The sequence below is a fragment of the Tachypleus tridentatus genome, chromosome 9 (assembly GCF_004210375.1).
Source record: "Tachypleus tridentatus isolate NWPU-2018 chromosome 9, ASM421037v1, whole genome shotgun sequence".
In the NCBI taxonomy this organism is placed as follows: Eukaryota; Metazoa; Arthropoda; class Merostomata; order Xiphosura; family Limulidae; genus Tachypleus; species Tachypleus tridentatus.
Genome location: NC_134833.1, coordinates 81,038,547 through 81,066,014, shown reverse-complemented (window position 1 = coordinate 81,066,014; position 27,468 = coordinate 81,038,547). Strand labels below are relative to the sequence as shown.

General features: G+C 32.5%; 1 protein-coding gene across 3 annotated transcripts in view; it reads right to left on the bottom strand.

The window, feature by feature from the left end:
* Positions 1–298: 298 nt before the first annotated feature.
* LOC143225602 (synaptotagmin-12-like) overlaps positions 299–27,468 on the bottom strand; it is a 47,195-nt gene continuing 20,025 nt past the window's right edge. Inside the window, exons 3-10 of one of the 3 annotated variants that reach the window (XM_076455329.1) lie at positions 26,325–26,595; positions 13,280–13,415; positions 12,651–12,780; positions 10,666–10,875; positions 9,615–9,735; positions 7,701–7,834; positions 6,044–6,213; positions 299–2,752 (exon numbers count right to left, since the gene is read on the bottom strand). In XM_076455329.1, coding sequence (XP_076311444.1) covers positions 2,530–2,752; positions 6,044–6,213; positions 7,701–7,834; positions 9,615–9,735; positions 10,666–10,875; positions 12,651–12,780; positions 13,280–13,415; positions 26,325–26,595 — 1,395 coding nt within the window. In that variant the 3' untranslated portion in view covers positions 299–2,529. Of the gene's footprint in view, positions 6,214–7,700; positions 7,835–9,614; positions 9,736–10,665; positions 10,876–12,650; positions 12,781–13,279; positions 13,416–26,324; positions 26,596–27,468 lie in introns of all 3 variants that reach the window. The other 2 variants (XM_076455331.1, XM_076455330.1) reach the window with 2 other exon arrangements.

Below are 27,468 nucleotides of genomic sequence, written 5' to 3'. Positions count from 1 at the left end.
GACAAAAATGTATTTTTAGAATGATAAATGTACTGTGCTTATTTAGAAGAGCATCTAAGATTATCAAAGACAATTAATTAGAGCGATTTGATTATATAATTCCTCTATAATGTTATTGCAACCAATACTTTACTCAATACAATTCATAATAAATAATTTTTTTTACGTTTTTTTTAAAGTCTGGCCAAACTCAGAGGTCTGTGTGACGTCTACAAAAGTGTGTTGCTTTGGTAATGAAGGATAAAAGACACATTAGAACACATTTTAATCAAATATTATTGTTTTTTATTTTACTATTATCTGAGTGCACAAAACGTGAATGCATAACAGCTTTTGACAGAACACAAGTTTATTTATCTAGGAAGAGTAATAGTATTTAACTGTTCTTGAAACAATATTCATCACAAAACTTGTTCGAATTTGGCAAATTATACACTGTTTAGAACAACACAATACGCAATAGAACAAAACCATAGATTATCGTACGTTATTGTATTTGATTTTATTGTCAACCTTTACAACGGCATCAAGAACAATACGAAAACTTACAAACATGGAGAAAATTCTGAAGTCGTTCCATAACAGATTAATATTACATTGTCTTTGATAAGAGATTGTAACATAACGATACTCTTAAAAATGTAGTACAACAAATGTTCACTTTATTAAACTTATATGAAATAGTGCCAAAGTAAATAGAAAACATTATAATTAAAAGAAGGTTCAGGCTGCATATCTGTGACGCCAGGATTATCTAGACGGGAAACGGAAGCTACCCGAAACGTCCAGATGAACCAGCTCTCTCAACCACAGTTAGATGCTGCCCGTAATGAAACTTTATCAGATGTATATTCTAATATTTTTTATTATAAGCAGTTTATAGGTGGTAATAATTGCTAATAAATTCGTTTAGATTAGATAAGTCTACATGCCCAAAACATTTTATGGTTTACCTTGTTTACCACTAAATATTAATATTTTGTTAGAATATTGATGAATATTTTGTACTATAGAAGAAATTCCATACGACTTTATAAACTAGCTTTTATGCGTTATTTTAAATTGTAATGGTATTTAGAGCTCTCAATAGAAATTTCATTTTCTATCCTCGCAATGCTTGTTTGATGGCGTTTCTTTGAAGCAAATCTGCGTAGTTATCACTTGGTTTATTATTTCTTATAAATAAATAGAATCTATTCGGGTATCTGAACATACTGTATAATCATTTCCTGGCAAAGTTAACTGCAATAGTTTAGCAAGCGAAATTCACTGAAAAAAACAACAATTAAAATGAATAACTTTTGCCCGTTGTTTGAACTATATTCATTCATTTACCATTCAAGTAATTTTGAGTAATAACAAATTCATGAATGTTAGTAGAAATATACGTTATAAATTATGAAAACTTTTCACCATTTAAAAAACAGGCGAAGTTTCCATTGAAATTGATTTCATCTACCAGAATTGTTACATAAACTGTCTGTTTCATTGCTTGCGATGCAGGAATAGAAATCTCTATAAAACAGAGTAACAGCAGTGTCTGGGCTCTATCAGTTGTCGGCACTGAAATCCTTCTGTTAACTACACTGTTACTGCATGTAATTATAGGCTTTAAATAATTACTTACAGAAGTTAACAAATGTTTAGTTGTGAGATATATTCAAAACTCCACATAAATACACTTAAACACTTGTATAAGCAAAACTAAGATAAATTGGAAAATAAAGAAGAAATAACGACGAACAAAAACATTAAAACTGACAACCTATAGTTAGTTACCTTAATCGGAAGAATATTTCAACCATTTTTGTGATTTGGTGATATTTGCTTTACTATACAGTGTTGGGGTGTAATAAACATTTTATATGGTATTAAGTGAGGTGTTTTAGATACCAAGTAACAACAACTACAGTCAAAACCTTTATCAAGAGAGGTGATAGTACAGTGCAACAACATGTGATGAGATGTGGTAATAAGGTTACCTGGTATCAAGTGAGCTGGTTATTAAGTAACGAAAACTGCGGTCAAAACCTTTACTGCGAAGGATGAACTTATTATTTAACGACATGTGTTGAAATGCAATAACAAAGTTATCTTGTATAAAAGGAGGTAGTTTTAGGTGTTAAGTAACAGAAATTACAGTCAAAATTTTTAGTTCGGTTTGTTTGGAATTTCGCACAAAGCTACTCGAGGGCTATCTGTGTTAGCCGTCCCTAATTTAGCATTGTAAGACTAGAGGGAAGGCAGCTACTTGGGCTACTTTTTAACCAACGAATAGTGGGATTGACCGTAACATTATAACGCCCCCACGGCTGAAAAAGCAAGCATGTTTGGGATTAAAAACCGAGACCCTCGGATCACGATTCGAATGCCTTAACCATCTGGCCATGCCGGGCCCAAAATCTTTAGTAAGAAAAGTGATAGTATAGCGCAACGACATGTGCTGAGATGTGATAATAAGGTTATATCGTATCAACTGATTGGCTGAAATTAAGCATAAAGCTACACAATGGGCTATATATACTCTGCCTACCACAGGTAACGAAATCCGTTTTCTAGCGGTGTGAGACCGCAAACATACCGCTGTGCAGTTGAGGGCAGTATCAGTTGAAGTGGTTTAGATATCAAGTAATGGCAAGTACAAGTTATAAAACGATCTTTTTCTCTCTCTTTTGCAGCGGTAATGTTTCTGTCAAAGAGAGCTTTTTGTTTTCGCCACCAGGAGTCCAAAAGAATATAAATTTTCATACGTCTGAAAAAAGAATAAAAATATTGACAAATTAAATAGAAACAAACTGTCCCTGATTCACAAGTAAATTAATTAGACTAACAAAAATAAACGAACATGCAAGATAAGACTTAAGACACAAATAGATCATTACAAGTCAAATCCACCACAGTGATGTGGAAGGGAAAAAAGTGAACATCTTACAAATATTTTATTTAATGGTTAAAAACTGATCTTACATTATCTATATATATATATATATATATATATATTTATATACCCACACACATATTAAAAAACATATTTATTACGCCATTTACATTTATAAAACGTTCACTAAATAATTGTCCATTTCTTTGCAGATTAATTTAGATCACAATCAGTATAGAGGGATTGGGAGATGAAGAAGATAAGTGCTAGGAAATTTAAGACTGAATTATACAGTGAGGTCGTAGTGGTAAATGTCTACTTAGTAAGGTGTGAAGATAAAGTGCTATTATTTTTATTTAGTTTTTTTATCTGTGAATTTTAAGATAAACAATGTTACGGAATGTATGCAGCTTAGTTGGGGTGGAATACAATGTTACAGACATTTCTGAAAATAAATTATATTCTACCTCTTAATAAACTCACACGTTGCACTGTATGCAGTTGTTTAGTTAAAAGAATTAAGATACCATTAATGTGTTTAGTGGTACAACATAAATATTCTAAATCGATATATTATGTTGTTACACAAGTAACTGTTTTTCTATGTCGTCACTAAAATCAGTCCTGTTAAGTCTATCTTCAGAAACCGTGTTTAATGAAATAGTTTTAAAACTAAAGAAAACATAAGTCACCACCAATTTTAAGTGTTCGAAAAGAGAAAAAACGTTAGAAGGCTGCTTATTAGTATTTAAAAATATATTAAAGTTGTAAATGACCATAAAATCGTTAACTGATAACTAAGAAGTTTAGCAAAAAAATCAATTAAACAATACGATTTGTAAATAAAGCCAAATCTTATATTTTACTTTTCAAAATCTATTTTGTTACAGTTAACAAGAGAGAATAACAATCACATTAATTAGATGTAACATGTTACACGGATTTATGAAGACGTTAGAAACAAAATAAGAAATCCGATTACTGTGTTGGTCTCGAAGGAAAGTTAGAAGAATACACTTCTGAAAGCGCTCGGGTTATTGGGTGTTTTATTTTAAAATTTGCCTAATTTTTGACTTCTCGTGGTTTAATAGTTTCACGAATGATGCTACACGTTTTTCGATACAGACACATTTATTTATATATAACCATATCACAAGATACAACTTGTCTAGATTATTTACTGAACATCGTGCTAAATAATAAAACAATAAACACAACAGCGATTACTAACGATATGTCATGACCACTTATTCAATAGATATCGGCGGTTTCATCACAGTTTTACAGAATACGGCATTTCAAACGAAGTAAACTTTGATCTTTCCGCTTTGCGCGTATAAGTTAACAAGTGTTGTGATGAAAAGGTTTGTTATTAAAGAGCAAACCTGTAAAGCTGGATATCTGTATTCTGCTCACCACGGGTACAGAAACCCGATTATTAGCATAATAAGCTCTCAGTTTTAACACTGGATAACCGAATGACCTGGTAAAAAAAAATCAACACTTTTCAGCTTGTACTTAAACCATTATATCAGTCAAATAATAAATAAATACTGGATAGGCATTTTTTAATGTGATATTACATTACCCAGTTGAAGAATATTTGCACAGTATATAAAAATATAAGCAAATTTAAGGGGGTTTTATTATAAAAAAGGTTAACTTACGACACATAAACATAAATGCACAAAAACCATTTCATTTACAGCCTTTTGGCCTTACAATTGATTTTGTATTATTAACCAATAAAGGTAAAAAAAATCAGTATTTTGTTTGAACGACTATTGGTATTTTGTAAATTAGTTTTGACAAAAAACAAAAAAAGAAATGAAATCAAGTCGTAATATTTTTAGAAAACAATACTGGGACAAGAGAATAAACAATGCTTGAAATGATAAAAAAATGCTTTCAATACTGTAAATGAATTTCAATTTCAAACAAATTAAAATGTTGTCTTCTGCAACTCAAAAACATCATCGAAAATACAAAAAACAAACGTATCAAAATTCTAAAACTGGTGTGGTATATAAAGATTACACATTTTTTTCGAAGTATTAAATATAACGATGTATTAACTAATATGATAATTTTATAATATTAAAACTATTCGAGTAAATGTTACATGTTAATAAATATGAAATGAAACATGAATACAAGCAATGTTTCAAGCATTATTCTTAGCCAGTATAAAAAAAATAGCAATCCAATTACATACAAAATATACTTTGATTAATAGAATAAAATTTAGCTTATGATTAAATATGAATAGAGTGACCTTTGGCTTTCACATTACGTGTATGGATTTTTTGTGTGGTGCATTTTCAAGTAATTTTTACACAGTTTACCACCGTCATTGTAAACGTAATTTTTGTCGGTTGAGAAAAATCCAGTCGATTTGAAATAAATTAGGAAAGTCCTTAATTACACTAAATGTATAATTTTATGAATAATGCTTTATCATAAAGTGCTTACTGTAAAGTAGTTCTCAATATAAAGTGCTTATATTCCTATTTCTCCAAGAACAAATAATATAATATTGTGACAGGATTCTGAATTGAACGCCTACAAATATCTAAAGCATATTATAATGTAAATAAAATAAGATAACACAGTGAATTCGACAAATATCCCTTTTAAACTATATTTTATCCTATTTATTGTTGGGGATATAACTATAAGTAATAGCTAGAAAGTCAGAAATAATCATTTTGGTTTACAGGTATAAATTATATCATCCTATGGTTTGGTAATTACTTACATACCAATTATAAAACAAAAAAATGTTGTTATCTTTAATACTACAAGAAATGTTTAGCCTTTGCAAGATGCAAAGCTGCAGAGACCTATAGTTGCTTATTGGAGGTTAACATATGTAATCATCTGTGTCTTGTAACGGTCCTGTCGTGCTACATAGAATTTAAAGATTAAGTAAATTAGCCAGAAGAGTTGCACTTGCAATTTAAGAATTAAAGAAAATTACGTGTGGTATACCAATTTATTCGTGTGCAACAGATACAACATGTTTGTTGTGTCTGAAGACGGGTTTACGATAGTCTTTTAATTCGCCATGGAAAAGGAAAAACAAACAAACTATCACTGAAGAAAAAGACCACGTCATCTCGTGGTAGTTTTGTTTTATAGAATCCTGCCTTCATTCATTTTTACTTTCTTAAGGTATGCCACATCGCGATGGGTTTTCGAAGGGAAGACATCATCTGATTCCAATGGGACAATGACTTTCCTCGACACTGGGAGCCAACGAAGACATGTCCTAAAGAAGACGCTTTACCATCAACACGGTAATCAGCTACCGTTATTCGAAGTTGGATATTCTGCTGCAATTTTGTTAAATGTAATTAAAACACAACAAAAATAAATGAATTTCACATAAACAAATATTAAATGTGGTCAAAGTTATCTTAAAAGTTTGTTAATTAAAACCTTCCTATAAAAATATCGAAATTACAGTTCTTACAAATAGTTGAACAATTGTTGCATTAACGAAACATCTGTCACGCATATATTGCACAAGTGAAACAACAGAAGAATATAAATATAAAATAATTTTGTTTCTTCATAGTGGTTTAAATGTTTCTTTTTGTTTTTTCTTAAACATAAAATTAAGGACACAATTAACAACTCTGTTTGAAAAAAGTTCATAAATTAATTTGTTTTGACTGAGGTTTCATTGTCCTTTTGCGAAACTGAACATGGATCTTTATAAAGAACACTATGAACAAATTTCAAACATCGTCAGAATAATAAAGATTATAATTATTCTTAAAGTTGTATATTAAAATTATCATGCCGGGCCATAAAAGTTTATTAAATAACTTTATGTTACAAAAATCAGTAAACAGTTTTTATACTGAATTTTAAAACTAAGAAAAAAAAAACATTTCCCTGAGGAATTCACCACTATTTTGATATGTTTTGAAAAATACGTGAAATCGATAACACAATTTTCGAGATTTATTGCCAAATGTAGTAGAACACACTTACTGTATACATTGATTTGTTTCTTAGAGATTTAAAAAAAAAAAAATCATAGTATGTTTAATGAGTATGATAATTATGATTATAAATGCGTTAATTCTGTCGAAAATATGTCAACGATTACAATACATCAATTAATTGTACTTAAAATCAGTTAAAAGTATCATGCTCTCAGTTTCCTTTTAATCCAATTAATTATGTTGGTAAGTTGCATACTTATATATCGATAAATCTCTAAAATATAAAAGAAATGAGTTACATCTATTCATGAAACAGCTAAAAACATATAAATGACACAAGTCAATCGTGTTAATACTTCTGAAAATCCTGTACGACGTTAGTTAACAAATAAAAAAATTGTAAAATAATTAGTGAAATGTGTTTGTAAAATGTTTAATCTGATGAATGATATTTAGAACAATACAGAGGAAGAATATAACACTGACAAACATCACTTTTTCTCTTTTTGGTGAAAATTACTTTTTAATTTTCGAACGAATACTGTAATAACATAATACGGGTATTGCACAAGAACTCTCTTCAAAGTTACATTTTAGTATTATTTTTATACAAACTAATAACGAAAGTGACTAAGTGAGTTTCATAAAGGACGAAATAAGACTTTTGTTTTCTTACTTTGCTAAGGGGGTGGAACTAATACATTCTCTACCAGTAAAAAACACGAATCACGTAATGAAAATAAATCTATTTATGAGTCTTCACTTTTCTGGTAGAGGGAATGTATGATAAAAATACGTGCAATGAAAAAATGCATATCTGTCCCTTCATTATGATAACTGAAAGGGATTTACGAATGGAAGCTTACCTGTAGAGCATTAGTTGGAACGGAGAAGATCATGGCTTCGTTAAAAATCGGGTTTTTGTCGTTTTTCTTCATGGATGTTTTCTTCTTGCTGATTTTCTTACCGTTCTGAAGAAGGTACACTTTCACAAATGGAGCTATAAAAGTGGATAATCAACAGTTAGCTTTGATTTAACAGACACATAAAAATTATATCAAAAATAAAAAAATAGAATTAACGTCACGTATATTTAACTCTGTGGCTGTGTCTTCTTCTCACATTAGTTGCTCATATGTCGTGAAAAACACAATCTTAACAACACTATTTAGGCGCCGCAAAATTCAGTATAAGTGAATATTACGGGTAATCGGCCTCCAAAGCTTTATTTAAATAGTAATTTGATTTGCGGCCCCAGATTCCAATGTTGTAAAAGTAATTTGTATACAACACGAAAATTACACAGAACAGAGCTTTAATGACGCGTTACGGAGAACGTATAAGTACATTTTAGTTCGACTGTCGTCTTGGCAACATTAGCTTTCCTAACGGCGCAACACGTCCTTGAATCATAGGATTTAAGAGGCTATATATATAGTGAGTGGTGTACCATCACGGTTATTATACTAGACGCCCAAATTTCCGCCATATCCTCCAAAATTTCATTAATTTGAACTTATTCCTTCCTTTATTTTAACTTTTTATCTCGTTTTTTTACATTTCTTTTTTTCTTTTCAGGTCTACACTACTCATGATGACGAGAAACCCACTTGAAGTAAAAATGTATTCTCAAGACGTCTGGTATGGGTATTAAAACTTTAATTAAAATAAAGTACAGAACAACATTTCGACCTTCTTAGGTCACCTTCTCTTTGTTAAACCCTCCAGTGGCTCAGCAGTATGTCTGCGGACTTGCAACGCTAAAAATCGGGTTTCGATACCCGTGATGGGCAGAGCACAGGTAGCCCATTGTGTAGGGGCTTAATTGTGCTTAATTCAAAACAACAACAACCTCTTTGTTAATCTGAAGATGACCTAAAAAAGTCGAAAGGTTGTTGTGCACTTCACTTTAGTTAAAGTTATAATACCCATACCAGCTGTCTTTAGAATATATTTCTACACTACTCATCTGTTAGCTTCAAACACCTCATGCCATTGTTCCTTCTGTTCTTATTAATATTATTTTGCTCTCTTTGTTTGTAACATTTTTTCTTTAATTTTATTATTAAACATTAGGCTAACTCCTATGACTTATTTTTTGGACAATTCCTGATCAAGTTCGCATGTCACAGGAAGCACCCTCTTTATCTATTCGTTTTTACTTGTATTCTTGATTTGAAGGCTTCATGAATTTGGATACGAATTTGTATGTTTTGGTTCATAATAAAAAACAAATAGTTTCCTGAGAAATCTCAAGATTTGGGGCAGGTTTTTTTTTCTTTTTAAATGGACAAATATGATTTCAAATTTATTTTGTTTATCACATTCTACAGCTGGTTTAAGGTATGTATGAAATTATAAAAATACAAAAATTGAAAATCACTGTATTTTATCTCTGGTATAATGATTGCTAGGGCTATTTGAATAAATAAGGAAGTTCGAAACGATATTAAATCAACTTCTGTAAACTGCCTTTGAAATATTACAAACTATGATTGATCATGAAGCAACTATGTGTAGGTTTGTTCTAGAACGAAGCCACAATGGGCTCTCTGCTCTATCAGCCCCGAGGAATCGAACACCGAATTTTAGCATTGTAAGACCATAGATTAACATTGTTTCACCAGGGGACAATGGTGTAAGAGAAATGTTATTTTTTCATAACTGATTACATAACTGGTAGAAATAAGAGTTTCTTTTATCAGAACAGAACGCTCGTGGCATTAGTAACTGAGAATATACCATAATTTTTACTTCTAATTCTATACTCATATACTTACATCCGGTTTCCTGGGCGTTGGAGAACTTCAAGTTTCGAGCTTTGACTATCACAACGGTAAGTCTCTCTGCCGTCGGTAAGTAACTCAGTGAGAACATAATGTCACCAAGATCTGCAAGTTTCTAGAATAAGTTTGGATAACTTCAATACAAGTGAGTTTCTTAGCTTTTAACAATTCGATTTAAGGCACTTACTCAGCGACTTTTACAGCTACAGTTTAAATATCCAAATAGTGGAAAGAGAAGAATTAAAGAGTAATTACACTAGAAATAACACAGTTACACGGAAATCTGTTATTTACACTTTACAGTGTTTGTAAGTTATGGCTGGTCAGCCTTTACACACACAAACACAAAACGAAAAATCAATACACTTCCGAAATAAGAACAATGTAGTACACTTAAACTATCTCGAAATTCACTCAGTTAAATATGGTAACAGACACAGGCTGTTGAAATAAAAGGCAAAGGTATATATATATATATACACAGCATTGACCTAACATAATATATGTAAAACATTTCGTTCCATTCTTGAATAACATGTGCAAACAAAAGCATGATAAAAGTGAATTTTAGCAAAGAAAATATTTTTATTGTTATTGGTGGGTAATGGACTATACATCAAACCAAACTGTTTAGATTCCATCACTATATAAAGCCTACTATGTGTATATGCCTCGCTCTTCCAAGCAGTACTGATGAATTGTGAATTATAGCGAATGAAGTCATATGTTCCCAAACATCTTACAAAAACTGTTGTTTTCAGAGCATATTGTAAATGTAACAACGAAACCCTTTGAAAGACGTGACAATAAGGACGCTGGAACTAGGGATGTTGGAACCTATCCTTGTTTGATGTATGGGGATGCTACACGTGCCTGGTTCTCACCATACGGACGAATTTCGATTTTCACTAGTTTTTCAGTAACCCTACTATATAAATTGTTCAACCCTCAATGTGCAGCAACCACTACAACTTGCAAGTAAGAATTATAAAACAGACATATTTATATACACTTTGAAATGTTAATTTACTCATCTTGTACTTGCCTGGTTCGAATCGATGATGGACACCCAAGTTATGTAAGGTTTCTTAAGATCTATATCGAGCAACTTGATTTCGGCTTCTCCTATTAAGGTATTTGTGTATTTGTCTGATGTGTAGACGTAACAAAGCACCGATCGTTGACCGAGTTCTCGACTGTCAACACCGAAAAGAAACCTTTCTTTGAATACTGGATCATTTGTACGTCTTTGAACCTATAAGAACAGATAATAATAATTTAAGCAATCACGAAGTCTTCGTTTTATGCAAATTTACAGAATTTTTGAGTAACAAGTGTGTGTTATTTCTATGTCTGATTATACATGTTGAAGAGAACCTACCAAACCAATAAGCAAAGATGTTTAAGTTGCATTCGTGGAAATATGAATTTATTTCAGTATTTGTAAACTAGGTATAAACTAAAAGATATAAATATATATAAATGCATGTTGGTAGTAATTATATAAACAGTGTTTAGTTTCTTTTCACATTAAGAAACAAAGCTCCACAGTAGGCTATCTGTACTGTGTCCATCATGAGTATCGAAATGTGTATTTTAGTGTTCAAGACTTAACGTTGAGCTTCTAGAGGTCATATAGAAAGAGTGAATAAAATGGATATAAAATGCAAATCCTATGGGAATTCTTCACTTCTTTTATATAAAACTGAACTACAAGAGGCTACGGTCTTGTGTTGATGGTTTATACTGTGATTGGCTATTATCCAAATAATTCAGCAACGATGTGGTAAAAATTGAAATATTTATACTATCCTAATAGTAGTGTGGTGAAATACCAATAACAGAAATGAACAAATGATAAACAAAGTTACAAATAATGAGTTCTAGTTAATTGTTCAATTGATCGTTAGAACAATGGATTATTACAGAAAAGCGACTAAGTTGTACAATGCACGGTTATTTGGCATTTGCTTTAAACAGAGCAGTAAACTTGTTACTAAACATTAATTGATATGATTATGAAATATTGCCCCTGTTGGCCTGTATTACACAATTCAGTAAAACAGTTTGATTTGCATCTGACCTCAATTTCTGTATGATCACATACAGTGTTAACAATTTTCAAATTGGGGTTTTGTATAGACCAAGCACTTCTTACCGTTTCACAATGTTTATACATGCTTGTCATCGCTACCTTGCTGAAAGACGAGTTTCTACCGAATACGTCTCGTTGCTGGTGGAAAAACAATATGATAAAAATATTTTGTATCGGCAGTCAAGTTGCCATCAATTCTATGTAGATCTTCAACCCTGTTTACTGGATACAGTCCACACTTACATTGGTCTTACAACATGTTTCACTACAGGTGTTGTATGTTGATCGTGATACTGTTTTCATTTCCGTTATCAACTAATATTTCGTCATTTTTTGAAGGTTAATACCCCTTTTTATCTTTTGTCTTGGTAATCTCTTATAAGCATCCGTTAATCTGAAGGAAATGTTCACGTTTTTATTTACAGAGAGATCGTTGGAAAGATTTTTACTGGATCACGTAAAAAACATAATCTGATTTATCTGACATCATTTTGAAGAGTCTGAATTGTCTACCTTGATCATCGATATAATAAACTGCAGTAGTTTCACGTAATTTATTCAATTTCCATACATTTCCTAGTAGAATATATACTGTCACCATAAGTCACCTTTCTTTAGCCAAAACTTTAACTTTTTTCTAGAACTTGTCATGTGGCATTTCTATTCTGGGAACCATGAATGCATTCACTTTTGCTCTAAACAGTGTATCTGGTTGTGCTTTTTATAGTAATTATGTTGATATAACAACTTGTTTGAGTGACGATCAACCGCTGTGTTACTATTCTCGTGCAGTTCATTCTTTCAGAACATATAGATTTGCTGTTTTATACCCATTTTACTTTCTGTTTTTGTAACTATTTACTCAAAAACGTATCAGGTAAATTTCGCAACACAACACCATAAATAAGTGTTAGAGCAAATGAAATATGTCTTACTCTTGTCTGCATGTTTGTGGTTTTGTCAGGCAGCAAAAACACCCTGACATAACTATCAACGGTTAAGTTGGGGTCTGGTCCAAGTAAGTCACGTGCTTGATTAACGATTACGATAAGGTCTTCAGTTTCACTAAAAGACGAAAAAGCCTCGAATTATAATTTGTTTTTAACCAAATCTTTGTGTGTTTTTCATAACAAAATAGTGTTTAGGGCTATCTAGTTTTCTAAATAAATTTAACAACCATTGTTTGGTGTTTGATTATGTATAGCATATTAGCTCTTAATTTTGTTGGATAACAAATTTCGTACCATGAACAATAGAGTAATGAATTTTCTACATTTTCAGATCTCTGCAGACCAAACCAGTTAGACCTACAGCTTGCAATTATAACGAAAATTGCATTTTCATATTAATAATAAGAAAACTAAAACAAAATTAAACAGTTAACTTGCAGTTCTAACATGTAACTTTTGGTAACATCAAATGTTAAAATAATTTTTGAAATACCAAAAGTAATACTGTAGCTGTAAAATTAATATGTAATAAACTATGACACTATGTATTTCTGATTAATGCAAAATATATAAGATAATTATTTTTATCATCTTGATCAAGTTAAACAGCTTACCTGTCGTATTCCAATCCTACTTGTAGTTCTCCATTTGACTGAGGTAATTCTAGTGTTTCCAGTACAACTGATGTGTCTGAGCTAACACTATCGCAAGATAACGCTCTCTGTAGATTAGTATCTGAATTATCAAATGCTATCAAAAATAAAAAAGTTAATTAGTACTTGGTTTGTTTTGAATTTCGCGCAAAGCTACACGAGGGCTATCTGCGCTAGCCGTCCCTAATTTAGCAGTGCAAAACTAGAGGGAAGGCAGCTAGTCATCACCACCCACCGCCAACTTTTGGACTACTCTTTTACCAACCGTCATATTATAACGCCCCCACGGCTGAAAGGGCGAGCATGTTTGGTGCGACAGGGATGCGAACTCGCGATCCTCAGATTACGAGTTGCACGCTTGGCCATGTCGGGCCAAGTATTTAGGAAATAACACTTCTTAAATTGTGAAAACATTCTAGCTTTTCATTCTTATTAATATTACAGGTGAAGTTTTAAAATAAATATTAAAATAAGTTAATAACATGTTAAATTAACAAAAAATTTTAGAAGTAATGAAGACAAAATAATCTGATCTCATAATGTGAAAGCAATCCAAAAATTATAGAAAAGTTTCCTAATTTTTAGTATTTGGAGATAAATTTTTATAAGAAATTTCAAGTATTACTTTTGAAACTGAAAACAGAATAAAAATGTGTAGAGTGACGTTACAGTCAAACGCTTCATAAACTGAAAATATCTAGCAGAAGTAGATATCAACATCTTACAAGCATGGGCAGTAAGATAGGGCGCTCGACTCGTAATCTGAGGGTCGCAGGTTCAAATAGTCGTCGCACCAAACATGCTCGCCCTTTCAGCGCATTATAATGTGACGGTCAATCTCATTATTCGTTGGTAAAATAGTAGCCCAAGAGTTGGCGGTAGGTGGTAATGACTATTTGCCTTCCCTCTAGCCTTACAATGCTAAATTAGGGATGGATAGCGCAGATAACCCTCGTGTAGCTTTGCGAGAAATTCAAAAGCAAACAAACAAACCATCTAAGCGTATCCATTTCTGGAGATCAAACATAATCGGAAGTTTAAGGTCTCCTGATAACCTTTTGCTGAGATAAACTTATGATCTTTGAGATAAATTGTGAAGATGCAGATGACAATTGCCCGATGAGTAACATATTTGATAAGGCAACGTGAACTGTTTGTAATGAGAATTACAGTCATGAAACATCTCGTGCTTCACATGTCAAACTTGTATAACAACTAAGGATATTGAATCAGTTTGGTAGCAAGGAGACCATTGCCTAGGCACAAAAGATATCCTAACATCTGACTGTTCATTAAAGGTAGACAGTTTGGCTATAAAAATATTATTTTGCATAGTAAATATAAGAAGGCATTATTGATTTCAAAATACAAGTCAAGAATTAATAGAGACTGTGAAATGGTATTGTGATTTAACGTTTTTCTCAGTAACCAATTCCTAAACTTTAATTTCTATATTATTAAAAATGTTTAACGTATAGTTTATTTTCAAGACTTGTAATTTTATCTTTAATTGGTAAAAATCTAATTTAACAATTATTCATAACTATTATACATCGGTTTATAGTGCTGCATATTTTATATTATTATTATTGTATAATACTTTTATGTCTGCTTACGTGACTATTTTATCTCATTGTTGTGATGCATAAGAATCTTTTCTTTCTGGAACAAGTTTGAAGATTGTATTCTGGGGAGTTTAACAGACGTAATGGCAAGTTGCTCCTAACAAAGATGTATAAATGAAAAGTTGAGCAATGAAATAAAAAAGCATTTTTTATCGTTAATTATAAAGTTAAGAATACTTATAGTAGTTGAAAAATAACTTATTTTAAAGGGCTACTTTTCAACCAACGAATAGTGGGATTGATCGTAATATTATAACGCCCCCATGGCTGAAAGGACGATCATATTTGGTGCGACGAAGATTCAAACCCGCGACCCTCGAATTACAAATCGAACGCCTTAACCCCCCCGGCCACGCCAGACCAGTTGTGTTAGAAATACAAACTGTTATAATTTTGTGATACTTGTTTTTTAAAACTTGTTTTCTTCTTCGCTTTTGAATACATTGTTACACACTGCTTAAGAAAGTATACCTGTGAACATTGGACGATTGTATATGAGTTAAAACCTGATTTATTTTCTTCAGATAGCAGAGCTAAACTTACCAAAAATACATTTACGCAAGCTCCTCTAAGATCCGTTCATACTGCTTGCTCTTGTAAAAAAGTTTTAATGGTAATTTATATTCTGTATTTTGTTGACGTGTGCCCGTTTTAGCACTCAGAGAACGTGAACTTACACACTATTTTCCATCTCGTCAAATTCATCACTAGCATTTACAAAATTCCAATCATTATACTGTGCTTTAAATTGTTTCAATTTTGATAAAGATTTACTCACTACGTATAGGTTTTGTTGGAGTTCAACACACAGTTTTAAACACATGATAAATAAAGCTTCTGATTTAAACTATCGGATCATAGTATCCACATTCTCTTACTAAACGACAAAAACAATCAGAGATTATTTATTTAAATATTAGGAGTTAAAGAAACTATTAAAATTCACTGCAATTTCGCAATATGTTCTGTACGTATTTGACCTTCTGATAATATAGTATTACACAATAACTCTGACTTCATATTACAAATGTTGCTCTGTTCTGTAAGTGTGGTTTCTTGTGAGTGATTAAATACCATAACATAACATACGCATCTGAGCAAAAATAGCAGTGTTTGTAGTAATAGCCCCTACCTTTGTGGATTTTGGACATTTGAACTTCACTTTGGTAAATTCGAGCGTATTTTTCGGATTTGTGTAGCGAAACTATTACATTCATATTATATTCGGCATGAAATTTCCTATAAGAAAACATCATCTTGTATTAAACGGCAAAAACATTTAGAGACTATCGATTTAACTATTAGAAATTAAAGAAACTATTAATATCCAGCTTACGCTTACGAATGCTATATCTTTGTATCCTTGAGAATAATCAAATGTGTAAGCTGTGTTTAGTTTTTAGCGAATAGTATAATTAATCTGAAGGGCAAAACATGAATAATCTGTAAGATATAACATGTAAAAAGAAAAAAACTCTGTACTTTGAAAAGTACATTATGAGTTATTTAAGGAATAATGTTCTGGTATTTGAATTACAGATTGCTTGAGATTCAAATATTTGTAAGAGTCAGTGGTTAAGAACAGAGATTTACAACGTGTGTAATCTGAAACATGTAGCAAGATTAATCGAGCTGTGTACCGCATAAGTAATCCTAGGAGATCAACTTAAGAATATAAAACGTGTAATCTGAGATGTACAACAAACACAATGCAAAGGGAAAACAGGGTAAATATAATTAATTTGAGAACATGTATTCTGTGACAAGTTAAAGTGTAAAATGCTGGCCGTTTTCTTTATATTACTTGCGTTGTCTGTGGCATACCACATAATAAGTTGCAAACACAAATACATAATTATGATTGCTTTCTTAATTCCAGAAAGTAAATGCAATATTGGATTTACTACTTAAGGTGAGTTATATGGATTTATCTATCAATTTTTTCCCTTCCAACTTTTCTTGAACACTATGGTGTCTAATCGTCAAGAACATCGATCAACTTTATTTTGTACGTTCTACATGAAATATTTTACAGTAATAATAAATTACAAAAAAAATTATCGCAAGTCGTATAGGAACTGTAGTTGTTCCAACGTAATTAGGCTGAACTGTCTTCAGGAACAAATTCCAGCAAGATAAATTGGAAGGAAAAGAAAAATACCAAACTTATAACCCTTTAAGCATACGCAGAGCATCACTATACAATTATCTTGAAAATAAAACAGATTTGTATTGCATATTAAATTACACAGAAAAAGACATTAGGTACTTTCATTTGTGAGGATTATGCTTTCGTGAAACGAGAGTCAATCGAGAAAACAATTAAGTGGATGTATGTTTGAAAATTTGTAAAAAGAAATGAATACAAGTAATATCGTAAAAAAAAACACAGACACAAATGGAATAAAGAGAGGAATATATGTAACTCAGTAAAGTAAAACAGAGGATACCAGAGCGAAAGTGATACGCAAAGAATAATTAAGTACAAATATGGAGAAAATTAGAAATAGGAGGTAAATTAATAAGATAGAGAAAAAATGAAAATAAAGGAAAAGAAAGACACAAGATGCATTCGAAAAGATAAAGTTAAAGATAAAATAAATAAAAGGAAATATGGAAGAAAGTACAAAAATGATCAGAAACTGAAGAAAAATTAAGATAGAGTAAAAAAGTTGTAAGAAAGAGGAATCCTCAGAAGGATAAGAGAAATAAATCGAGTCACAAAGTTGGAAAAATAATTGTAATTTGTTTCTATGGCAAGGATATTAAGGCTACCTTCCGTCTTTCTTCACTTTAAACTCGCCCTTGAGTGGCATAGTGGTATGTCTACTAGAAACTGGATTTCGATACCTGTGGTGAGCAGAGCGTAGATAACCCTTGTGTAGCTTTGTGCATAATAACAAATCAATCACTTTAAACGACTGACCAGAGGGAAGGCAGCCAGCCAGCAGCACCTTACCATCTACCATTCACGTCAAGTGACTGATCTTACTTTTATAACGCATTCACAATTAAAATGTAGTTAATAGCTTGTTAAGCTGACAGAGAGAAAGATGGTGGCAAGGAAATAATGAGAAATAAGAAAGAACGAATGAGATATAAAGATGAAAGAGAGAAAAAAAAAGATAAAAGATAGGGTTTTGTTTGTTTACCGTTAAGGGCAAAGCTACACAAGGAGCTATCTGTTTTGTGCCCACCGGGGATATCGAAACAGGTTTTAATGTTACAAACTTACAGGCTTGTTGCTGAGCCACAGGTGGTTTGGTTTCTTTTGAATTTCGCGCAAAGCTACACGAGGGCTATCTGCGCTAGCCGTCCCTAATTTAGCAGTGTAAAACTAAAGTGAAGGTAGCTAGTCATTACCACCCACTGCTAACTCTTGGGATATTATTTTACCAACGAATAGTGGGATTGACTGTTATATTATAATTATAACGCCTCCACGGTTGAAAGGACGAGCATGTTTGGTGTGACGGGAATTCGAACTCGCGACTCTCAGATTACGAGTCAAGTGTCTTTACCACGTGGCCATGCCGGGCCCACTGGAGGTGAAAAGATAAATAGAGGAAATAATCCCTAATGACGAGAAAACCCACTTGTAGATAAAAATATATATGTAAAAACGGGTGGTATGAATAGAAATAAACTATGTAGAGGAACGAACAACGTTTCGATCTTTTTCAGTCATCGTTAGGTTCACAAAGAAAGAAAGAGATAACTGACCGGTAGCTGACCACATGTTTGAAGAGGGTTGTGTCAATGAGTGTAGGAATGTAGAGGGCGTGCTCAGATGTTTGATTATAGTTATTAATATAGGTATAAAGGTGTTTCTTTCTATTGGTTTATTTTGGGCTTGAGTTGTTGTATAAGTAAAGCTTCTTTTAATTTTGCGTTTGTTTATGTTTTATTTTTATTTAGTATTTGGGTGTTTTCTATGGTTTTGTTGTGTTTCTTTGATTTGCAGCGTTCAAAAAACATGTAAAGGTGACTTTTTGTCTTTTTAAATGTGGTTTCCATTTTTCTACTTATTTCTCCAATATAGAAGTCGTGGCAGTTATCACATTGTATTTTATAAATAATGTTGGTGTGGTGTTTTTACACAGTATAGACCTTATTTTTGTGCTTGGCTTTTGAATAAATTTGGTATTAACTGGAATGTCATATTTTGTTACTAGGTTTTGCCAAATGTTGGTGATTTTTATGCTGATGTCGGGAATTTATGGTATGCAGCAGTGTATGGTTTCGTGATTTTTTAATTCGTGGGATATGTTTACTTTTGTTAGTTGATTTTGCTTTTTGTCTAGGTGTGTACGTATAATGTTTTCTACGGTTTGTGGAGGAAATTTTGTCTAATTCGTTGTTAATTTTATCTGGTGAGCATAGTTTCATGGCTGTGTTTATTTGGCTTCTTAGTATGTTGAGTTTTAGTTTTGTTTCATGTATTGAGTCCCAAGGAATGTATAGTCAAGTATGAGTGATTTTTCAGTGGATTTCTGTTTTAAATTGTGTGTCGGTTTTTGTAAGTTTAAGGTAATGAAATGATATTGTATTGCTATTTTCCTGTTCACATGTGAAGTTAATGTTGGAATGTATAGAGTTAATGTTATTGCAAAAATTAAGTGTGTGTTCTGAAGATCTGAATCCCACAATCGTGTCGTCTACATCACTGTACCAGTATTTTGGTGGATGTAATGCTGTGTTATTTGCTTGTGTTTGAACTTGTGTCATTAAAATATTGGCTAGAACTGGTGATACTGGATTGCCCCATGCTTAGGCCTTTTGCTTGTATATAGTTGTGATTGTTAAACATGAAGTTTGTCTTCATCAGGGTTACTAATTGGTTGCTGGGAATATCTATTGATGGGTTAGGGTCTCGGATATAGAGTTCTAAGGCTATCTTGCAGGCTTCAGCGGTAGGGACTTCTGTAAAGAGGGATATAACATCGAAACTGGCCACTAAGGCTTTATGATTAAGTTGATTAAGATTAGACTTGAAATTAAAAGTGACTTTGATGAATGAGCTGGCTGATGTTACATATTTGGAGAATGCCCATGCTATGTATTTGCCAAGATTGTAATTAAACGATTCATATGTGGATATTATTGGTCGTAGTGGACAATCTGGTTTATGAGGTTTGGGGATGCCGTATATTTGTGGTGTTCGTGAGTCGGTCTTGCGTAGGTACGAATAAAGTGTTTTTGAAATTGTGCTGGCTTTTTCATTTTTAGCAGAAATTTTTAGTTGCGTTTCGTGTGTCTTTGTTGGATTTGTCTGTATTGGTTTAAATCCGTTTGTGTTTGATATAATGTTCTTCATTTCTTAAATGTATTCATTCGTGTTCATTATGACTATAGCATTTCCTTTATCTGCTTTTAGAATTTTTATGTTTTTCTCTTGTTTTAGGCTTTTAATGGAATAATAATGTCTCTTTTTGTAAGGTTGTTTTTTAGTTTTCTGTTTTGTGAAATTATGTTGATGGTTTTGTGAGAAAATTCTTTGAAAAAATCGTTTAAGATGTTGTTTTTAGGTGTTTCTGGAAAATATTAATTTTTAAATTTTTCTGGAAAGTTTGGCTGTTGGATGTCAATAGAATTTCAAAGTTGTCTTCTTTCTATTGGTTGTTTTCTTGTTGTTTTTGTTTTGTGTGGAAAGTATCACAAGTCTCTTAGCTAGGTCTTCTATACATGTTTTAATTTCTAAGGTTGAAATGTACTTGGGTGTTATTGCGAAGTTGAGTCCTTTGTTAAGTAGATGTATCTCGTCTGTGTTTAATTGTCGGTCGGATCTGTTAATTATGAGGTCAGTCAACGGTTTGTCGTGTTGGTGTTTTTTTTCTCTTGTTTGCATCTTAGTTTTTTCTAGTTTCTTGTTGTGACAAATCGTTTTGTTCCTGTCATTTCTAGTGTTGATTTGGTTTATGTTTCATTTTTAAATAAGTCTGACAATGACCGAAAAAGGTCTAAACGTTGTTCGCTCCTCTGCATAGAGTTTTTCTCTATCCATACTAGCCGTTTTTACATATATATGAATGGAGGAAAAGGAAAATTCGGAAGAAAGAGAAATATATAATATGAAATATTATAGCACGATCATAATTTTGCAAGATAGTTATTGCTATTATTTCATATTACCAAGGTGCTAAAATAAAGGCTTTTAGCCAAGTTTACGTTATTCAGTTATGTACATTTAGATTTCATAAGATGAAAGCAGGAGAGATCTATGCCTTTCCAACAACGTTATTCAGTCAGAGTGTCAGATTGACAAATGTGTGGTTTGTGATTTTTTTCTTTTACTCAACTGACCTTATCAAGTGCTTTTATCGCTTGGTACTTTGCTTTGTTTGTTTGTTTGTTTTGAATTTCGCACAAAGCTACATGAGGGCTATCTGTTCTAGCCATCTATAATTTAGCAGTGTAAAACTAGAGGGAAGGCAGCTAGTCATCACCAACCACCAACAACTCATGGGCTACTCTTTTATCAACGTATAGTGAGATTGACCGTCACAATATAACGTACCCACGGCTGAAAGAGCAAGCATTTTGGTGTAACGGGGAATCAAACCTGCGACACTCACATTGCGAGTGAAGAGCCCTAACCACCTGGCCATGCCAAGCACCAAAATAAGAAATCTCTGTTTTAGCTATCCACCGGTTTTAAACTTTGGGATGCTCTGTATAGCTAAAAAGCGACATATACAACGGAGATAGAGCGACTATGCCAAGTAGTTCTTTACATCTAGCTTCTGATGACCTATAGAGAAGCAAATGCAGATGACCTTTTATTGCTTTATACAGGCGTCCATGCCATCTACACATTTTCGTTTCATTTCACCTATGTGGTTTGCATATGGATCTTAAATAAAATTCTGTTAGTTATTGATAATATGATAAAAATAGGTTATTGATTTTTTCATTGAAGAATATTGAAGAATCAGTTAAAAAGAAAACTTTAAACCTTAAGCCCTCTCCCCTCGCCCAGTGGCTCAGCTGTAGGTCTTTAGGCTTATAACGCCAAAATTGGGTTTCGTTACCAATGATAGGCACAATACAGGAAGCCTGTTGTGTAGTTTTGTGTTTCAGTACAAATAAACAAAGTTGATAATTTAAATAATTACAATAATTTATAAGTTACCAAAAACATTAATTTTGAAAAAATCCAGCAATCAAATAAAAATGATTACCATCACCGTGTATAGATGTTTTACCTATAAGTGATAATAAAGGTAAAACGAAACAACCAAAATCTTAAAACTTTTGTAACTATCACCATAATATCTTCGTTTGTCTTTGCTTTTTTGTAGATATATATATCATTGTAACTAATTATATTGGTAGATATTTGTCGTTTTAAAGTTTGCTCTAAGAATCATTAGTGAAATTGGTTCTTTTATTTCTTTTATAAAAATAGCTGTTAAGCGTTGGATTTTATTTGTAATGTTTTTAAAGCTCAGACTAAAATAGAAACTCTATTTATTTACCAAAATTGTTACGCTGTTTTCAATCAAACATTCTCTCCAGATTAATTTTAAATATTCATTTTTGTGGTTAAACAACTCAAAGATCAAAGTGTTAGTCGATGGCACTATTAATACAAAGATAAACTTATTGAAAATCTTCAGTTTTTACCTTAACAAAACGTATTGGATAATCTTGTTATGTGCTTATCACTTTGGATTTTAGTCATAAATTCATAAAATGTTAAAGGGATGAAAAAGAGCTTATAAACCCATCAAGGATGCTCATTTCATCTCTCAAATATAACCATACCTTACTACTCACGTATTTACACATTATTTTCTTGGAGTTAGTTAAATTTTCTGGCACCGCCACTACCCTTGAAAGCAACTCATTCCAACAACAAATCACCTTGTTTAAAAAGTAAATCTGACTAAAGTGCAGACAACTCCTACATTACCAAAATTTGAACTTATTACCTTTTGTTCTATTGTTTCCATTGTTAAACCCAGCAATGTTTGAGGGATCTATATTATCAGTACCTTTAATACTCTTAAACACCTCAGTCAAATCCCCTGATCCTCCTTCTCTCCAGAAAAATGGGTTTAAAGATTTTAGCCCATTCTTATACAACAATTCCACCTTCCCAGATATTATCATTATGGCTTTTCTCTGAACCTTCTCCAAGAGTTCAATGTACTTCGTAAGAATGGGAGCTCAAAACTGTATACAGTACTCTAAATGAGACCTTACAAGTGATCTGTACAGTGAAACAATAATATCCCTTGATTTGCAATCAATACATGTATAGATGCTACCAAAATCGTATTAGCTGCATTGGTAGTTACAGTACACTGTTTAGAATACTTAAATGATTTTTCGATCACAACACCAAGATCTTTTTCTTCGTCAACAGTATTTAATATACTCCCATTTAAAATATAACAATAATATGAGCTGTGAAAACCTACATACATCACCTTACATTTTGGATAGTTAAACATTACCCGCTGCGTATTGGTCAAATGCATCAAATGATCTAAATCTCTGCAATATCTGATAAAGTTAGTCATCTGCAAACTTCAAAATATTGTTAGTCATTCTAGTGTCAATATAATTAATATAAAGTCACAAAATCTTGTCATCTGCAAGCTTCAAAATGTTGTTAGTCATTCCAGAGTCAATATCATTAATATAAAATCACAAACAGTATAGGATTCAGCACAGAGCCCTGAGGCACACCAGTCGTAAATGTGATTATATTAGATATAATTCCTTTTATTACCGTTTTCTACACGGCAGCCGATTTACTGTCCAATTTAGTAACATTTCTTCCACACCCACAAATTTAATTTTTGTAACAAGTTTTTCGTCAGACACTTTATCAAACGCTTTCTGAAATTCAAGATAAATCAAGTCCACAGTATTTCTTTCATCAACTCTTACAGTAACATCCTCAAAAAATGTCAGCAGCTTTTCCCTTAGTAAAACCATGCTGGCTCATTGACATTACATCAAACTGTTTTAAGTGACTCTGCGATTTATCTTTGATCACATTCTCCAAACCCTTCTCACATCTATTCAAGATCTCCTCTCAACTATTTAGTTCAATCAACAAAGCCAAATTACGTATCATTTCATCAAAATTGGCTTTCCTGAAATTTTGAATCAGAGTACTATTATTCTTCAATTGTACGTCTAATAAAATTCTAAACTTAATAGTACAATGGTCGTTTGTATTTAAATGCTCATCAACCGCAAATCTGTCTAGTAAATTTACATTGGATGCTAATATTAAATAAAATAAAGCCTCTACTCTTGTAGGCTCCATCACCAGTTTCCTGATTTTTTTCAAAACCTATTCCCCTCACCAATAGACTTGAAATTTTCCCAGTCATAATCGCTTAAATTAAAATCTCCCATAATAAGAACATCCTTTTGAGCTACAATTCTCCCCTCATTATGTAGTTTCTTATTAACTTTCACATTTTGACCTGATTATCTATAACAAATCCCAGCTACAAGACTCCTCTTTTTATGTTTACTAATACTAGCCCAAACTGACTCAACCTCAGTGCTATAGATATCTAATTAACTAATTAATCATAATTATCAGAAGAAATTTTCACTTTTTATGAAAATTTCATCCAACACACAACTATTGGCATTAGGTGCAAACTAATTAATCAAAGTATTATCTTCTAAACCTAAAAATTTCTAGTGATTGGAAATATTTGAGATCATTTTACTACCTATCTACCTCGAGACTAGAGCATTAATAGTCACGTTTCGAAGCAAATACAGTGAAATCTAAACACGTTCACGTTGTCATATTCTTATAAAGTAAAATCAAACTAATTTTAATAACTCAAGTAAGCTACTTGATTTGAAAGAAAAAACAACAGCTATTAACTTTGTTATTCATTTATCACATGTATGGATGCTCGCCCTTTCAGCCGTGGGGGCGTTATTATGTTACGGTCAATCCCACTATTCGTTGGTAAAAGAGTAGCCCAAGCGTTGGCGGTGGGTGGTGATGACTAGCTGCCTTCCCTCTAGTCTTACACTGCTAAATTAGGGACGGCTAGCACAGATAGCCCTCGAGTAGCTTTGTGCGAAATTCAAAAACAAACAATCACATGTACGGATTACGTAAAATTATGAATATTTTTTCTATTTTTCATCTATTATGTCAGTTAATCTCTTTCTTTTTCTACAAGGCTTTTATTCACGATACAAATGTTGATAATCCGTGTTCAGTGTCATGAGAAACCGAAACATAATACAAATGACGAATAATTTATTTATTGGAGTTATATGTAGTCATATTTATCTTTTTATAGTATAGTAATTTCTATTCTAAGTTTCCCAAATACAGGTATCGAACGTAGTGAAACTGAGTGACCTTCAGTGGTATCTCCAGACTAAATTAAAATAAATAGTTTTTTTTTTCATCACAGGTCCTAATATTACCAGATTAACTGAGCAGGCCTTTACTACTAAACGTTCCAAGTGTGTCTGCTTCATCCTCATCTACTTCTAAAGAATATGATATACTTTAGGTCTTTTTTAGCTAAATGTCCTAAGAATATCAAGTGAAGCTAAACAGTCGTCTTTTTCTTCGCTTTTTAGGCTATAGAATGATCTAGGTTTTCCCCACTTGAGGGCCTAAAAATATCTAATGAAGCAAAGCTGTTATTGTCACCCTCTCCTTCAGAATACATTATGAGCTAGGTTTTCCCAACTAGAGGTCCTACAGATATTGAATGAAGAAGACAATCGTCTCTGTTATTGTGTTCAGGTACAGTATAATCCAGGTTTTCTCAAGGTGAGACCTTGAAATACTGAGTGAAACGAGACAGTGACTTTCTTTCTGGTTTATCTACTAGTTAATGATTAGTTCATCACTGTTTACTTTAAGGGTGAGAGTGTCGTGTAATGTTCTCATAATTTCCGATCCTACTGGAGTGTCACAAAATTTAGAATCGCCATCGAAAACCGAACCAAAAATTATAACATAATCAAGTTTTCAGTATTTCACAGTGGCTTCTTTATCTAGCACGCCGACGACCTCAAGCGGTAGGTGATAAGTTTACGAACTTCCAGCGCTGAAATTAGGCATCCGATTTCAGCAAGTAGCCTATTGTGTGCTTTAGAAATTTAACAAACTCGAATGAAACCGAAAACAAAACTAAGACACGCTTTAGGCGTTCAATACATTATGGTTTCGGAAATTAAGGCTAGTTTTGTTTTTTGAATGAGGGTAAAATTATTTTTAGGAGTAATAAAGGTATTTAATTAGAAATATACTGCACTTTAATTGAAAACATGATTAACTTGAACTTCGCTACTGGTATGTATTATAAGAACGAATGTGATTCTAAATTGAATCATAACTAAATATAATATCTGGTACTAGTGCATACCCAAAACGTCAGGTAGATCAGTGTCTGGACTATGTTTCTCTTCGATAGAAGGTTGTCTAATCACTTTCTCTGTAGGTTGCGCTAATACTGTAGTTTGATCTGAGACAGACGTTTGATGTGGTCGTGGACGAGGGCGAGGCATCAGTGGTATTAAATCGGATTTCTTTTCTCCAGGTTTTACTTCGTCCACCATCTTAACATCGTTTGTAACATTGTCAAAATGTTTGTAGTTTCCATTTGCGTTGAGCGCCAAGTCGGACTCGGATTCTTCCTTAAAAGGTAATGAGAAAATTACATTGTGGCTACAAGTAAGAGAGTGAAGAAAGTAAATGTAGCTAAAGTAACTGAATTAGGGAGAATAGAGTGCACGTAAAGAAAACAGAATCCAGGGAAACAAAATAGAAGGCTATAAGATTAGCGAAATATAAGGACGGAATGCAAATAAAGTACCAAAAAGAATAAAGTGGCACGAGCGAAGATATGAAATGAAGCACCAAAAAGAATAAAGTGGTACGAGCGTAGGTATGAAATGAAGTACCAACAAGAATAAAGTGATACGAGCGTAGGTATGAAATGAAGGACCAACAATAATAAAGTGACACAAGCGTAGGTATGAAATGAAGTATCAACAAAAATAAAGTGGCACGAGCGTAGGTATGAAATAAAGTATCAACAAGAATAATAAAGTGACACGAGCGTAGGTATGAAATAAAGTATCAACAAGAATAAAGTGACGCAAGCGCGTAGGTATAAAATAAAGTATCAACAAGAATAAAGTGACAGAAGCGTAGGTAATAAGTGAAGCACCAACAAGAATAAAGTGGCACGAGCGGAGGTATGAAGTGAAGCACCAAGAATAATAAAGTGACACGAGCGTAGGTATGAAATAGAGTATCAACAAGAATAAAGTGGCACGAGCGTAGGTATGAAATAAAGTATCAACAAGAATAATAAAGTGACACGAGCGTAGGTATGAAATAAAGTATCAACAAGAATAAAGTGACGCAAGCGCGTAGGTATGAAATAAAGTATCAACAAGAATAAAGTGACAGAAGCGTAGGTAATAAGTGAAGCACCAACAAGAATAAAGTGACACGAGCGTAGGTATGAAATGAAGTATCAACAAAAATAAAGTGACACGAGG